Source organism: Taeniopygia guttata, chromosome 1 (genome assembly GCF_048771995.1).
Source record: "Taeniopygia guttata chromosome 1, bTaeGut7.mat, whole genome shotgun sequence".
NCBI lineage: Eukaryota > Metazoa > Chordata > Aves > Passeriformes > Estrildidae > Taeniopygia > Taeniopygia guttata.
The window spans coordinates 27,505,062-27,519,798 of NC_133024.1; the positions used below are offsets into that span (position 1 = coordinate 27,505,062).

At 39.2% G+C, this 14,737-nt stretch overlaps 1 protein-coding gene across 1 annotated transcript in view; it reads right to left on the bottom strand.

The window, feature by feature from the left end:
- MAN1A2 (mannosidase alpha class 1A member 2) overlaps window positions 1-14,737 on the bottom strand; it is a 135,736-nt gene that overhangs the window by 20,076 nt on the left and 100,923 nt on the right. Inside the window, exons 9-10 of the mRNA XM_012569883.5 lie at window positions 7,393-7,508; window positions 1,401-1,620 (exon numbers count right to left, since the gene is read on the bottom strand). Of these exons, the coding sequence (XP_012425337.2) occupies window positions 1,401-1,620; window positions 7,393-7,508 (336 nt within the window). The remainder of the gene's footprint in view (window positions 1-1,400; window positions 1,621-7,392; window positions 7,509-14,737) is intronic.

The following is a 14,737-nucleotide window of genomic DNA, read 5'->3' on the forward strand; positions in this document are numbered from 1 at the left end:
TGTCAAATTAAACATTTAAATGCAATTTTTCAGAAGGCAACAATAGCTGCTATGTCCTACCTTTTTTTCTTAAGCATACTCATATTTTTTTTCTTTTCCTTTTTTTAAAACTGTTGCTACCCAAATAAAATTATCACTTGTGTGACTGAATTATTTAAAAAGACTGGCAACTATACAATGATACGATGTAATCCTGTGAATAAATACATGAATTCTCATCTTAAAACTGCTTAAGGTATAGTTACAATTATTTCTACTGGGAAGGTATTTCAGAAACTCACTTCTCTGATAGCTATGCAAAACCATTTCCAATCCCCAACCTATATTTATCCACAGCGAGCTTAAAATCTTGCCCTTGTTACAACTGTGTTCTTTTATATCTTAAAATAACTATTTCTCTTCAGTGTTTACCCCTTGAGATGGCAATAAATTTGTTCCTTTCTTTGGTATTATTTGTCTAGCCTCAGCAGGCCAATCTCTCATATTTCCCCACTGTAAGATAAAAGCTCTGTCACTCCATTCTGTTGGTTCGTCTCTGCATTTGTTCTGCTTGAAATTCAGATTTATACAGAGTATTCAGGGTGACAAATTACACATGTCTTCTAAGGCAGTCTTAATATTATCTAATCTCTGCTGAAAATTCTTCATCTGATACAGACCAGGACATTTTTCAACTCCCACTTTAGACAAAGAGCTCCTGACTTTTTCTGGCAAACTTCTTATTTCTGATAGTCCAGTTCTCAAGATGTCTCTGATTACTATTCTGAGACTCTTCCATTTTAATTATGTTTTGCAACTATACAGCCACCCTAAGCATACTCAGTACACTTCAAGCATCAAGGTCACTATAAAATAATCCTGGTGCAAAAGACTGACCTTGAGAAACTTCCAGCCCAACAATGAAGTCTGATGCTGCCTCTTCACTAGTCAGGCCTTTGGCCTTCTCACAGTCAGCACAGTACTCTTCATCCTCTCTTGTTTAATTGTACTTACTCAGAATGCACTATTACTAACACCAGTAAAAAGTCTACTTGCAAATTTTTTCCTCTACTTAACTGTAAGAATAGTATATATTAAAGTATAAACTTCCCTATATATCTGTGAGGACAAGAGTGCACACAAATTCCTTCCTCACCACACCCATATAACCCATCTTAGCTGACTGATCCAAAACTGAGGACAAACATGCATGAAGGAACCATAAAGTCTGGGTTTATATTTACTCACCATGATATAAAGCAGAAGTAAATAGACAGATATTAAAAATTCATACTGGTATAAAACCAGTGCATGTTAGACAAGGTCCATAACAAACCATAATGATAATTACAACAGTTGCTGCATTTCAACTATTGAAATAATCAGAATAGAATAATAAATAGAATAACAATAGGTCTTACTTGTCCTGTCATACGACTCATGACACGTATGTGCAATTTCAGCTCCAAGCTGCAAATAATGTCCAGCTTTATCATCCCTGGAACCATCTGCTCCAAGGGCAAACATTCCACCTGCAAAACAGGTCAAATGGCCCATCTTTCTTTCAAGATGCCCGTTCTTCCACTCCCCAATGAAGGTCAGTCCTCCATTGGACTTTCTGATGAGATGTTTTTCTATGGCCTACAAAGAGATTAAGAGAACTTTCAAATACTGTTTCACATGCAAGTTTTACTTATTAACATTCCTTTATGGAGCAAAGTCTGGCTTTCAAAACAAAAAGAAACTACAGGAACAGACAGCTATAAGAATATAATTTCAAAGCACAAAAAAATACCCTAACTGCTAAAAATGCTAATGACATCTAACAGGAAAATCACAACATGGGCAACACTGTACTTTTACTTGAGGATTTAATATTTATTCTATGGCTCAAACAGTATTTGTCTAAGTGTTAACTCCAGGAAGTACCTAGTTGTTCTGTGCACTCTGTGAGTACTCAGAAAACACATGCATGTTGGAAACTTTTGGTGAGCAACATATGCAAACCTGTACCCTCAGTCAGTCTTTAATAGGAAGTGACAGGAATGCTCCAGCTACCTTCTAGCTGCTCCATAGCAGCTGTCTGAGTGCACATTCTCAAATTATGGCTGTTAGAGTAGTTGTTCACAAAAAACTTTATTATTTTATATGTAATGCAACTGCTGCTTTCTTTCTGCACATTTGTAGTAATATATGTGACTTATAAATGGTATCCTTCTCTTAGAAGAATAGCTGATCTAACTTCCCAAAGTTTGCAAACGAGATGGAACAACATTTGCTTAAGCCTCTTATAGAAAGGATCACAATTTCCACCAACCTACTGCAGTATTTACTATGCCTAGCATTAGACAGTGAGAAAGTAATGAAAGAGAAGTGCTGGTCTGCACTCCTGTTGGGAGTGAATTAGTGAATTCCTTCACTAATACAACTGATAGATCTGAGGTTTGTGCACATGGCAGGATCCAGAGAGAAGGCAGAAATAACTGACAGAGCAGAAACCAGTAAGTGTCTGGCAGCTGCCAGGGTGGTTGTCTAATCATCATGCAAACTGGCATTGATGACTGCCTTCTGCTGCTAAGGAGCCTGATGTGGTTAACTGTACAAGCCTCATTTGGTCTGAAAGTACTGGTACAGGAAATACTGGATCTGCTGAAAACTACCACTGGAAAGGATATCAAGATCTGAAGCATTAATGCTGTTGATTCCATTATTCTAGACTGTGACAAAACTGATGTTTTTCAACCATATGGTACATAAAAGTTGAGCCCTCTTTGAAGGAAAGCTACTTAAACGATGAAGAGCAGGAAGGCACTAAAGCATATGGATTATTTATTTCTTAGAGGAAAGCATTTCTTTCCAAATGCTAAGTGACATTTCCATTTTAATTGTATCTTCCCATAATACCATAACTGTTGAGGAGGAAATAATTGCAGAAGCATTTCCAGTGGGACAAAATTCCTGTGGTTAGCACCAGAATAACCAACAGAAGCCAAATTTATATACTTCTCCATGAGCTACTTCTCTGCTCTGGATTTGCTTTCATGGTTTGACTGAAGAGCATGCTCTAGGTACAACATGCTCCTCTTCTGAGCAGAAAACACATCTGAACTTGAACATAACTGCTTGATAGAAGGGGTAGTTTTTGAAATCTGAAAATCAAGTTTTATCAGCTACTTAATAACTAGGTTAGGTTTTGAGAGTCACAAAGGAAGCATCTCAAGAATATAAATGCAACTCTCTAAAAATACTTTATCATTCAACAACTCACTGCCTGCCAACTGCAGAAAAATGACGATTGATATTTACAATAATTAACAAGGCACTGCTGGGTATTGTTGGGAGTACTGCCCAGGAGATAAGAAAAGTTTGTGCAGGTTGGGATAGATGTGGCATTTGTACCCTGGGCTGGATGGCTGAGGCCACAGAGCACTCCAACAGGAACTGCAAAGCAATGACATCCAGCTGGACTACAAGGAGTATATACATACCGGAGTGGATGTGTATACACCAACTCCCAAAGAGAAGATTGAGTTCATACTGACTAAGAGATTAACTAATGAAGGAGCTTCCTTAGTCTGTGAAATGCCTGAACAACAGTGGTGGTTGAGGTCACTTGGTTTGTTCAGCCTAGAGAAGAGACTGAGGGGAGATCTCATTGCAGCCTTCAATATCCTCACAGAGGGTAGTGGAGAGAAAGGCACTGATAACTTCACTCTTGGGACCAGTGACAGGAGCCACGGGAATGCCCTGAAGCTGAGTCAAGGGAGGTTTAGGTTGGATAGCAGTAAAAGGTTCTTCACCCAGAGGGTGGTTGGGCACTGGAACAGGCTCCCCAGGGCAGTGGTCACAGCACCAAGCTTGACAGAGTTCAGGAAATGTTTGGACAATGCTCTCAGGCATGTGATGTGACTCTTGGAGTGTCCTGTGCAGGACCAGGAGCAGGACTCGATGATTCCTGAAGGTCCCTTGCTATTCAAGATACTCAGTGGTTCTATGCAAAATATGAATGTTCTCTGAAGTTTATGTGCTTTTCATGACTACAAAAAAATAGCATTTTCTGAGCTGTCTTGCAGCAGTACTTGCTATGTTGTGACAGTCAAGCACACTGCTGAATCCTTCTTTTAGCTACCTAATGCTGTGCAATAAGGAGTGAGGATCAAATTTATGAGCCTAACAGATTAGGCTACTCAAGGCAGCAGATCAAAAAGAAGCTTACCTATCATCCAGCTGATGTGAGAAGGAGAAAAAGACACTTGAAACCAGACTAGCTGGAAGGCTCACATGATGATGTTGAAGGCAAAGTTAAGAGGTCCATCCTCAATTTTGATCACCACAAAAAATTCCCAATAGGTTTCACAATTTCAGTTCTTATCACAGCTGTGAACTTCCATACTAGGACACGGCAATGAAGTGTCCTTTACAGTGGAAGACTGCACCCATGTTATATACAGAGGGGTTATGGATATACAACTTGTTTGTACTCATGTTAGAAGTATGCGTTGACCCGGATAAAACTTCATATGCCATGGATCGGAAACCATGACATCTGAAGAACAGATGCTGCATTTTTCTTCCCTGTGAGGTCCAAGGAATGAGATATCACTGTCTACTGCAAGACTTAGGACTAAGGTTCTGTTGTCCATCTTCCACTCACACTGCTGTAATAAGATAAGAGAGTGAAGTGTGGCTGGACATTCTTTTAGATTGGTGGGTGCTGAGAACATTTCCAACTCTGTGCTGTGAGTGGGAGGAATGCATGCTACACCTTTCCCCTTCTGCTTGCACAAATGATGCAAAAAGCTTCTGCTCCACATTTTGAAAAACAAAGAATAAGATGTGTTAGCTACAGAGGATGACCTATATTATAGGTAAGAACAAAAGAATGGTAAAGGAATGGCCTCTTAAAAAATTTAAATAAAAATTCGAATTGCAGTTATACAAAGCAAATCCTACTTAATGACTCTTCGCCTATGTCCTTCAATGTCCAGTAGAACCTGAGAGACACAAACCCTGAAACAAAGTATGTTCCACAGCACATAAAACAGTACAGTTCATGCAGACTCAAATGTTCAAGGTGGGTTTAGCTGAGAAAAATTGGAAGGAACCCTCTGATACTTGGACTGCAGGACATATCACACATGAACAAGGAGCAGCTTGGCTTTTCCTCCCTCCTATCCACAAAGTGTTTTCACCGGGTCCCAAATTTGCCTTGCTCTGTCTCCATTCAGAGATGTGCCCATATAAAATGTTTGCAAGATGGTTTACAGTGAAGTAGAAGGAGACTTTATTTCCTCTAATTTTGAAGTGTCCACACTTTAAGAATCAGAGTAAAATATTTCAACAGTACCCACAATGGAAGCTAGCTATCAACTGCTAAACATCTTTAAACCCACAAGACCCCATTAACTGTATTTTAACCTATTAAAAATACAGAAGTAATATTTTCAACTAGTAACGTAGAATTTAACAAACCCTGGAAAGCTAAGGAAGTTCAAAAGGACTGTGAAACAGCTAATGCTTTATTGATAGTTTAAAAAGTTAATAAAACAATTATATAAAATGAATTATGTAGTTTCAAAAATAAATTATTGATATGTGTATGCTGATACTAGAAATATTAGGGATTTCAAGAATTTCTTGGCATTTTACAAAATATTAGTCCTAAACAAATTCAAGGCAGCACATATGAAGTGGATTAAAAGCTGGCTTGCTAGAAGCGTTCAAAATAAAGAAAAAAAAAATCCTTATCCCAGGAAGATTCTGCATAGATATTTTATTCAATACTGGGCACTATTTCTAACAATGATGTCCAAGAAAAATGCTAGAAAAAAAGAATTGCAGATGACACAAAAATTGATGGAGCTAAAGATAATGATAAAGAAAAAGTCAGTTCTGTAAAATCACTGAGAGCAGGTGACAAAATGGGTTTTGCCTGAACAATGTGTTGCAATAGAGATAAGTGTAAGGTCAAACACTGAAGAATCGGGAATGTAAATCACAGTGGTAGGAAAGCAGTAAATCGTAAAGATTATAGCCAGCTTCAGAATAAAGCAACTAGAAAGTGGATGATGGTTTGAGGCAAAGGTTAAGAGTACAAGCAGAGCTTCTGGCAGGATGAAGAGGACAAAACCAAGAAGGAATCAGTTAGAAGAAGAATCACATTAGAAGAACCATTACATTGCTGTCTCCATACTGAAGATACTGGAAAATACATAGAAAAAAGCTTAAGAAATAATTCAAAATCTGTTTTATCTTGTGAGACCAAAAAAAAAGGCATTTTTCCTTCAGGAGAGAATGTCTATTGTACATTTGATAGTAACCAACTATATGGTGCAGATAGAGAAGAGAGGAGAGATGTAGATGAAGGAAAAATGCAGAGAAGGAAAAAGTCAAAGCAGCTGGAAGTCAGATGTAATCAAATTCAGGTCAGGAATAAGACATATTACAGCTTCAAAGCAATTTTGTACTAGAACTTTCACTATACATCTTATAAAATGTGAATTTTGAGAATTCCAAGAACAGGTGTTTTGCTTTAGAAGACCAACCACAATTAAAACTAAGCTGTAAAAACTTACATTGAAAGCAACAGGGCATGCACAGAGCCTGGAACACATCAGGCACCAACTACACATCAGCACTGGGACAAGGCTACACAACCACTGCTGCTGCTGATACCACAGCTCACTCAAACCAGCTCAGCTACTCTTTATGTGTCTGAACTGTAGCAGCGGAATTGGTGGCACAGTGGGAACCACTATGAGAGGCTGCTGAAAGAAGATGGGGAAACTGGGAAAGTAAGAGCTTGGCAGCAAAAAGCTCAGAGCCACCACAGAAAGGCCCCCATCCCAAATCCCAGACAAGCATCCTGCATTACTGCCCTACTTAGGCAAGCACTTCTTTGTCTGTAACATGGAGTAAGACCATAGCACAAAAGAACCACAGAAACAAGAATAGATATAAACTACATTTTACAAGGTAAATATGGAATATAACATGTAGATACCTTAGAAAATAATCCAAATAATAAAACCATTTGGGACTTCGGTCCTAGAAGGATGAAGTCGCAACACTGGAAAAAAGTGACTTGGTTGTTCTGCACACATCTCAAGGTTGCTAGATCTCCTTCTAATAAATTAGAACTTGGGCTTTTAGATTGTACCATTTGGGATAAGCTGATTATTTTTAGCACAATAATCTGCATCACATGTATTCCACAATAATACTTTTTAAACTACTCAAAGTGAAAGCTAGTATTATTCATCACTTTATTTCTTAAAACTTACATAATCAAAACAAGCCCTGTGGTTGGTGGTGATTTTTCTGCCTAGGTTTCTTTTTTAAATTGAATTTGATTTCCTTAAAATCATTAAATATGGTTCCACTGTATTGGAAAACTCAATGAATTATAATCACCTCAATTGCATCGTCGTACATTTTCCTTGCCTCCGTGTCCATCTTGTCTGACATAAGCCAGGCTTTCAATAAATATTCATAAAAACTGTCTCCCAGCCCGCCCACGGATGTGTGATCTGTAGAAGGGAAAGAGGGAAGAAAACAAACAAACAAAAAAGGTTGAAGTTGTTATGCAATAGCACCTTAGATTTATTCAAAACATAAACTTATGTTTTTAAGGCCTACTGCTGTAGAATTATAAACATTTTTAGCCTGTTTAGCAGGAGAAAGCTGCACTGCACTCTTTCCCCTCCAAACTTACATCCCAGGCATAGAATCTTCTGTATGTGTTCCCTATTGGTCATTCTGCACTGGCTATCCCTCATACCAAAAATGTACTTTGACCTTTTACTTCATTCCAAAGAACCTAATAGTTTTGTTGCTAGGGTTTGGGGGTTTTAGTTTTTGGATTTTTAAGGGATATGTGAAAAAAGCATGTAGAAAACCTCCTAAGACCTCCGTATCCAGGATGTAACTAGGTCACGTAGCTGGCTACAACCTGCCGTCCATGAACTACATAGGATCCAATCTTTCCAGTAGATTTTTATTTCTTACAGGGTAGTTACTCAGCAGACTGATTAATTTCCTAAACTAAATGTTCTTATTGAAATCATTTTAGTCAAAAGGGAAGCAAGCTGCCTTTGCAGTGTACAACACAAGCCCTGCTCTGTTCCACTGCGCCTGAGCAGCTACGCAGAGCTGTGCCATGTGCCACAGGGTAAAACTGCTTCACTATTAGAATCCACCAGCACATAAACTGAACCTCCTAACACACAGATTTCTTTTTTGTCCCCCCACTTTTTTTTTCCCCCTTGCAGAGATTGCCTTTCACAAATAGGGTCACTGCTATTCTGTGCTGACAGACCACTTGAGAACTATCTATGTTTCTCTTTGGCTGAACTATCATAGTTGCCCACAAAAAGCCTACTGAAGGTCTGGCAGCCTTGCAGCTCCAGTTCCAACCAGGGTATGCACTCACTCGGTACACCCTTCATTCAAAAAGCAGCACACTGTCAGATTTAATATGACTCCAACCAGCATACACATAACCTTCTCTTTGCTAATGTTACAGCTCTCAAAGCAGTAGCGCCAGAACAGTCTTAGACTCCTGAAGCTAGGCGAGGGAAATGTTTAACACCAACATTGTCACAATGCCAGAAATTCACTGCCCTAAGCATGGCTGGTTGAGTCATGCAAGCACCCTTTCACTGGGTGAAGAAAAGATGACACTTCCTTTTACAAAATACCTCAAAAAGTGGTATTATTCACAGTTTTTCTGGGATAAAAGTGCAAAAGAAAGGTTGAGCTCTCCTTCTGTTCTTTTTTCCTCCAAGCACCACCCTACCACAGCATGTCTGCTTGTCTCTGAAGATGTGAGTAGGAGGTTAGAGCTGGTAGATGCTGCTATCCTAACTCTTCTAGCTGCCTCTTGGCTCCTCTTTTACTTAAAAATGGATTTTTAAACAAAGGAAAGAGCAAGTAGAGAGACTGTAGCTTTCCCATTTAGTTTCAAGGTGTGAATTTGAAGCAAATTACTTCATGCCCTTATCTTATACCTCAGAATCTCCTCAACTGTCTTTTCACACCCAGTTACTCAGTGATTATGAGTTTTCATAAGATTTCTCACCCTGAGCTATAAGAGGACATTCAGGTCATGAGTCACTTTCTTACACAAACGCAAGGGCTGGAAATTACTCCTTTGATTTACAATTACATTCTTAAGTAGAAACAAGGGTCTGTGGTTTTCAGGAAAAAAAATTTAAAAACCACAAACTATCCCAAGACTTCAAAGCTACAATTCATGCCAGCACTGCTCAGGGACTGACTTGACAAGAGATAGTTTAAAACTACTTCTGTTAAGCTGCTGCCTTGTCCCCAGCTGAGCTCTGTCATTTCAGTAAGGGATGATCCTCAACCAGATTTCCTTGACAGATGCACTCAGGTCCCAACAAGGACAAGCTGTTGAACTCTCATCAGCATTCTTGTAGTAGCTCCAGCTGGGACTGGGACAGAAAAGTGGAAGAAGATGAGCAGAAGAAGTTCATTTCCTAAACAGAGAAACCCACATTCCAGGTGTCTTTCAAAAGTCAATTATCAGCAACACATCCCATTTCATGACTTCTCCAGGCAATCATTTGAGAGCTGTCCTTTCCTTCTGTCAGCAGCCCTTCTCCGTCACATTGCTTCTCAGCCAAGAGTATAGGGAACACAGACACCAGAAGCATTGGGGGACACAGAACTCAGAGAGTTCATCCCCTAGACAGCCTTTTCTGTACCTTCTTCATGCAGAGAGCAGGGCTGTTCAAGCCTCTCCTACTCAGATCCTCCTTCCATTCAGAAGCAGACAAGCACATGGTAAGAAACTAAGGCCTTTCAAGGGCCTTCCAATTCCCAGCAGCAGCATTCTCCTTGCTCCTTTTATGCATACCTCACTCCAGCTCTGACCAGCCTAGAGTTTTCAAGGCTCCTCTCTCATTCAGCAGTGGGCTACTCCACTCCCCAGCTGATGGCTTTCACAGCTGGACCAGAGGGAAGACCTGTCAAAAAAGGCAAACGGATCCTGTTCCTTCTCCTCAGCAGCAGGAGAAGGACACATGAAGTATTTCTGGTGGGAACATACGATGGTATTTCAGGGGAGCTGGCCGCATCAAGATGCAGCTGTCTTTATGTCCTGTCCCCTCCCCATCCACAGAAATAGCCAAAAGGGGATGGAAGTGAAAAGGAGGCCAATGCAGCAGCTGAACTGAGGTTTAAACAGCGAGTTTTCCAGCTTCTGCAGCTGCATTAACTGCATTTAACCTGGCAAGGTCTTCTTCAGCTTCTTCAGCTTTTCTGCTAGTGTCTGCTAAAGCAGAATTTGCTGCATTTTATAAGAATTGTAAGTAGAAATTACTTAAAACACAGTTTGTGACAGATTGTGGGTCTTTGACAATTTGCTCTCACCTAGAGCAGAAATGCTAAAGAAATATTTTCCAAGATTCCTTAGCAAATATATAACTGGTGAAGACTGCAGAAATTGGGTCACCGCATATCATTCTCTCCTAAAAGCAAACCTCCCCATCCAAACTCATCAGAAGGCCTATGGTGGTTATCACTTTCTCCTCTCTTTGAGCTATAGCTCAGATGGGTTCAAAGATTTAAGTCAGCTCAACTCAGAATGTTTTGCTAAGAAAAATGTTTACCACATAAAATTTACTGACATTTTCACACTGGCCCTAACCTTCCGTGTCAATCCAGAGTACTAAAAAGGAATAACTTGTGATTTGAATAACTAAGCTTACAATAGCATTTTGACACTGAGTATTCCTCAGTAACCAACTGAGAAGATAAGCAATAAGTACATGCATTTTGAAAATTTTAAAGTGGATTAGCTCTTTCACATATTTGATGTACACGCATCATTCAATTAGCTCTTTGTCATGTAAAGTTTTTTATTTTGAAGAGCTGTTTCACAGTGAAATCCTTAAGTAGAATTTATTCCAGATTAAGACAAATATAGGAAAAAGAACAGAAGTATGATAGCACAACAAACGTGGCTGAAGCCACATGTTCTGTTCAATGTATACATTTTTAGAACATTCATTCCTTCAAATCCAGACAAATTTGGGTAATTTCTTCATTCTGCATTTTTTCAAATGTAGGCCCAGATGACTGGGCAAACATAAAAAGATTCCAGTCAAGGATTACTTTGGAATTATTTTCAAACTGAAAGACACAGTAACTGCAGTTGGAAAGAATACCTTCAACTTTTGCAACCAAAAGCAATTACAAGAAACCCTGTATTTTTTCTAGATTGTCACACTTGAAAGGCATATTGCGTGCAAACCTGTGCAGTTAGTAAGGATTCTTCTTCCCAAAAAGGGACAAATAAAACCTTCATAGAAAGACAATGATATTTCAAGTTCATAGCAACATTTTTGCTCACTATATTTACATCCTGTTAAATATTGGCATTTTTCTTCTTAATAAACAGCACTCAACTGAACAAAAACCCCCTCAATGAACAACACACCAATCAATCTCAGCACACTAATGAGTTTTTAATGTATTGATAAAAGACCTATACTCAGTAACATATTGTGTCTCAGCTAATATGCTGAAAACCAGATCTACCTCTTTCTCACAGACTGAGAGGGGGACCTTTGTTTAAAACCTCATACCATCATTATCTAATATTCCTAAAGATAGTTTCATTCCAAATGATCTTATTGATATCAGCTAACCATGAGCTCACTTCTGACACAGTCTCCCAGACAAGAAGCAGGACAGCACTAAACCACAGCACCAGGCAGGAGGTCAGACAGGGTCACACATCTCACTGAAATGCCACTGGATCTCAGCCCCAGAGAGGAGGGAGGGTCTGCAGAGCTCTGGTAATTTGTTCTCGGTAAGTGAAACTGTTTCTTTACAAATCTAGGGAGACAAATAAACAGTTTTTTACCACAAACAGCTCCTCAAGGCTTAGACAACAAGGTTCCCCCTCCTCAGTGAGGCACTGAGATGGATCTGGCTGTTCTTTCTCTTCAGGACTAATTTTTGGGGACAGTTGTAGATACCAGGGATACAATGGTACACAGCTCATCCTCATTTGTCATCCCCAGACCTACCTAATATCTGTAAATAACTTCCTCCACAGCAAGCCAATTTCCACATGAATGGCAGTGGTTCCCAAGAATACAGTTATGGCCACAGACTGCAAGTTACCAACATGTGCCACTTCCTTTTGTTTACAGGGAAAGTTTGGTTCAGTGAGCAATAGCATGTTTCCCACAACAACTGACAGCCCCCTAAAGATAACATTAATAATGAAGCCTGTTCTAACGAAGGTCTACCTGCTCTCTAGAGCAAACTTAAGATGTGCAAATTATTTTTAAGCAGATGGCTTTAAGCAGTTAACAGCAGCTTAATGAGGCAAATTAAAAACAGTTCATGATTTGCTAAACCCTCTCTGCTTTGTGCCTTAATTGTTCAATTGTCATTTCTTGGCAAGGAGCAAGAATAAATAAAGAAGCCAGGCATTGTATTAAAGGCATCACCTCATGCCAGAACTGATGCTGCAGTCGCAACACCTGAGGGTGAGGCTTCCTGCTAGCCAGGAGCAGAGGGGAGCGAGCCACTGTCCCTCCCTGACCCCAGGGCACATCTGCCCTCGGCAGAAAGCTTCTGCAGGGCTCACTGCACACGGAATAAAAAAGATGAAATACAATACTGAGCAGAGGTATGTTCAGCATGCACAGGCTGCCCTGCTGGAAAGCAAGACTGTGAGATAACATTGGAGCAATGCAGAAGCACAAACGGGCGGAGATGAGGATCAACTATGCCCATAGTATTTTTAATTCAAAAATTGTAACTACTACACTGATTCAATATTTTAAACTAGAGAACAACCAAGCAAAAAATTATTAATTTGGCTATTTGTAAACTCAAATCTCAGAATTGTAATCATTACTTTTGAAATTAAAATAAAGCAAAACTCACTAAAAGCTGCACTATACTCAGCAGACTGGAAATGCCAAGATAAACAAACCACTGAATCATTTCAACCAAGAGCAGTAGTACAGAATCACTTTACAACAAAAGAGGGAAGCAATAAAAAGGGAGGCTGATCTTCCTCAAGGATCACAAACTGACCAAGTGCTATTGTAATATATCAGAGAAGGAGTTCAAGAGTGGAGAAGTTAAGTGACCAAGGAGGGGGTAGCAAAGTGATTAAGCTAATACTGACTTTCATTAAGAAAACCACATACCCTACCACCATTAGTTGTTCTGGCCTGCACCAACTGGCCCTCTTTCTCTGTGCAGGAAACTTCCAAAGAATTGTCCAAATTCCAAATGAATTTGTCTTCAGGCTGGCTCTGATTAAATTTCAGTTCAATCTTTACTTCATGTAGTTGGACTTACAGCTCCTCAGCTGCTCTAAATAGGTGCAAGCTCCCTTTTTAATCCTTTAATCCAGAAAGCGGAGGCCCTGGAAATTGCAGCTGCTGCAATTCACAGCAGAAATTCAACCTAAGGATGTCATAAGCCATAGTGTTTGGCTTAAAAGTGCAAACACACTTGTAAATCAACTGCAGCAAAGGCAGCCCTGGCAAAAGGATATGGAGGTGCAATTTATAGTCAAATATAAACTATGTATTACTAAGGAACACATTCCCAGCATGAGAATTTGTCTAAAAACATTCAGAGTGTCATATAACAGAACCAGATTTGAAGAATGTAAGTTAAGCATTTATCAATTTGGGAGGTAGCTAACCAGACACCGCTTCCCATTCTACTGTTTGGTGTCACAACAGAATCCAGCAACATGAATCACCTCGCTCAGCTCCTCCCCACCTGGGGGTGCGTGAGCACGCCCGCTCAGCACACACAGCTCTGCAGAATGGAGCAGCTGAACTCTAAAAACTCCAGATGGAGAAACTAGATGTGAATATTTTCACAAGGCTTGGAAAAATATGGATGGTTCTTGAGTTCCTTAACTGGGCTCTTTGAAAAAACAAACTTTAATCTGAGTAGAATCATGTTCCATTTCTAGTTTCATTTAGAAATGGCCAAAGCATTTTTGTTTAAATTGTTTAAAGAAACCCCAAGAGAACACCTTGAGGCAGACAGAATATTCCAGTTGGAAGAACTGAAGTCTGGCAGCTACAAGAAACTGAAAACACAATCACTTAATGGAAAGAATTAAGCAATCTTAATTATAAATGCTACCAGTTTCTCATATAATAAAATTAAGCAAAATTACTTCCTAGATCTGTAGGGACTATCAAACTAAAGATTAAAAACAATTAAACTTGCACAATTCAAGTGAGTCCAAAGACAATAGAAATACTTTGAAACAGACCAGCAAATACAACGAGCCAACTAACATACATATTTAGGTAACTAATGTTCTAAGAATCAAAACACTTCTTCAGAATGAATGTGATTTATGATTCTGTAATGTCAAAGGAGTATCCTAATTTGGTATCTTACAACAGACTGTACTTTTACTCTCAGGAATTCACAGCTGGAACAAATGTTTTCTTTTTTATTTTTTTTTTTTTGTATTCAAACTTTCCTGAAACATCAAAACATTCCAGCTATTATTTATAATTCTGGAAAGATTTAGGTCATCTCTCAGAAGACATTTCAAGAATTAAACACCAATCAACTAAATACATCAAGACCATATGCTAAAATTAGAAACATATTAAATCCTTATGTCAGTGTGTTTACTGAGAAGCCTTCTATTACCTGAAGTTGTCTTTTTGAGGTTATTACACTCACCCACAGAGCCACCCAAATGAAGCACACCTGCCTCTCGGCC